At 42.8% G+C, this 1489-nt stretch overlaps 1 protein-coding gene across 1 annotated transcript; it reads right to left on the bottom strand.

Annotated features, from left to right (window-relative positions):
* On the bottom strand, positions 1 to 1059 carry LOC128882777 (uncharacterized). Its single transcript, XM_054134505.1, has 2 exons — positions 836 to 1059; positions 1 to 748 (listed from the first exon to the last, which is right to left on the bottom strand). Exons 1-2 carry the CDS (start codon positions 1057 to 1059, stop codon positions 1 to 3), a joined length of 972 nt encoding a protein of 323 aa, XP_053990480.1.
* Positions 1060 to 1489: the final 430 nt, after the last annotated feature.

Genomic DNA, 1489 nt, shown 5'->3' on the forward strand with positions numbered 1-1489 from the left:
CTATCGCGAGCAATCCATGACTACAAACGGCCCATGCAACAAAAAGTTGTCCATGTTGCAAAGCGTTTCGTAACAGTCGTATCCGTAATAAGCTTTACGAAAACGTGCATACATATAAAAAAGAATAGCATATCTGTTTCTATCAAAATCAAGATTCAAGTCATCGTATGGATAAAAGTCAGAGTTCAGATAAAGTTGCACGTTGGTCAATTTACATGCATCGAAGTTGCTCGCATCTTCAGACATGATATTCTTTCGACCAGTCTGCAGTGCAAAAATGACGTATCGCGGTTTCTCCAGCTGAATCGCAGTTTTAACGGCCCACGAATGTTTTGTCGTACTTTGCAACAAAGGGTATTCGTACAGGTCCCACGAACGAAAACTCATGCTTAGGTATTGCCCGCTTTCCAAAATTCGCAACAACGATAGTTTATTCGTATCATTCAGTACGACGTGAGGCATTCGCCACTGTATCTTTAATAATTCGACCACCGGTTCCAGCGTGGAATCTCCAACGATGCAATTATTATCACTGCGCGCGCGTATAAGAATGAGTTCGTGACGAGCGTTGATTACTATACGCCTGTAATCTTCGCAAAAACCCAACAGCATGTTGAGCGGTACACAAAAGTTAAAGTAACCTATCGGTATGTTTGACTGTGTGATCCATCCAGCATTCTGTAAAATTAGCGATTTGTCAAATGTTAGGGACACAAAATTTTTGATGGTGCTTGTTATTCTAACGTTTCTGTTGCGATCAATCTCCACACCATTGAGTTCATATCGAATTTCATCAAACATAAAGGCGACACAATGGTTTCCGAGGTGTGCTTACAGCCCTTCCTTTGGTTTCTTTACTCTGAATCTTCCTTCAACGTATAGAAAGCTCTCGCATGGTAACGTGTATAAATCCTGCTGTTGTATAGTTGTTGTATGTGTTCGTATCTCATCGTTGTGCTCAAACGTTGTGTTGGCGTATGGGTTGTATGTGCGAGTCTCAATTTTGGCGATGCTGTCGTCAAAGATCGGTTCGCCTCCAATGTTTAAGATATTAGCCATTTCGTACAACGAACCCCAACGATTTCAGAAATTCAACATTCGATGCAGTCAGCTTCGCAGGTGATCGAATTGTTTTCTCTTTGTTTTCACGTGTCGTCTGCTCCGCTTTGTTCAATACAAGCATCTCCCACTACGGCCGTTGTCTCCGTACATGCAGTCGAACGGTGATCTGCTCCCCTCGAAAATCTAACAATTGACCCTCTTGATCGACGACGCGAATCGTCAAATCCGAAATGCTTCGTGCAGTGATCGGAAGGTAAATGCTCTGTGTCGGTCTTTCCGATATCTTATATCCAGGTGGAACGGTAGGCGAAAACTCGTGTATCGTGTGCACGCTCTTGTTATTGCTGTAAGCACCAGCCGTCACATTGCATTCAATGCGAATAATATTTACGTTCATTATATTGATTGGCGCATCCGATTCGTGCCA

This window comes from Hylaeus volcanicus, unplaced genomic scaffold (assembly GCF_026283585.1).
Source record: "Hylaeus volcanicus isolate JK05 unplaced genomic scaffold, UHH_iyHylVolc1.0_haploid 12182, whole genome shotgun sequence".
In the NCBI taxonomy this organism is placed as follows: Eukaryota; Metazoa; Arthropoda; class Insecta; order Hymenoptera; family Colletidae; genus Hylaeus; species Hylaeus volcanicus.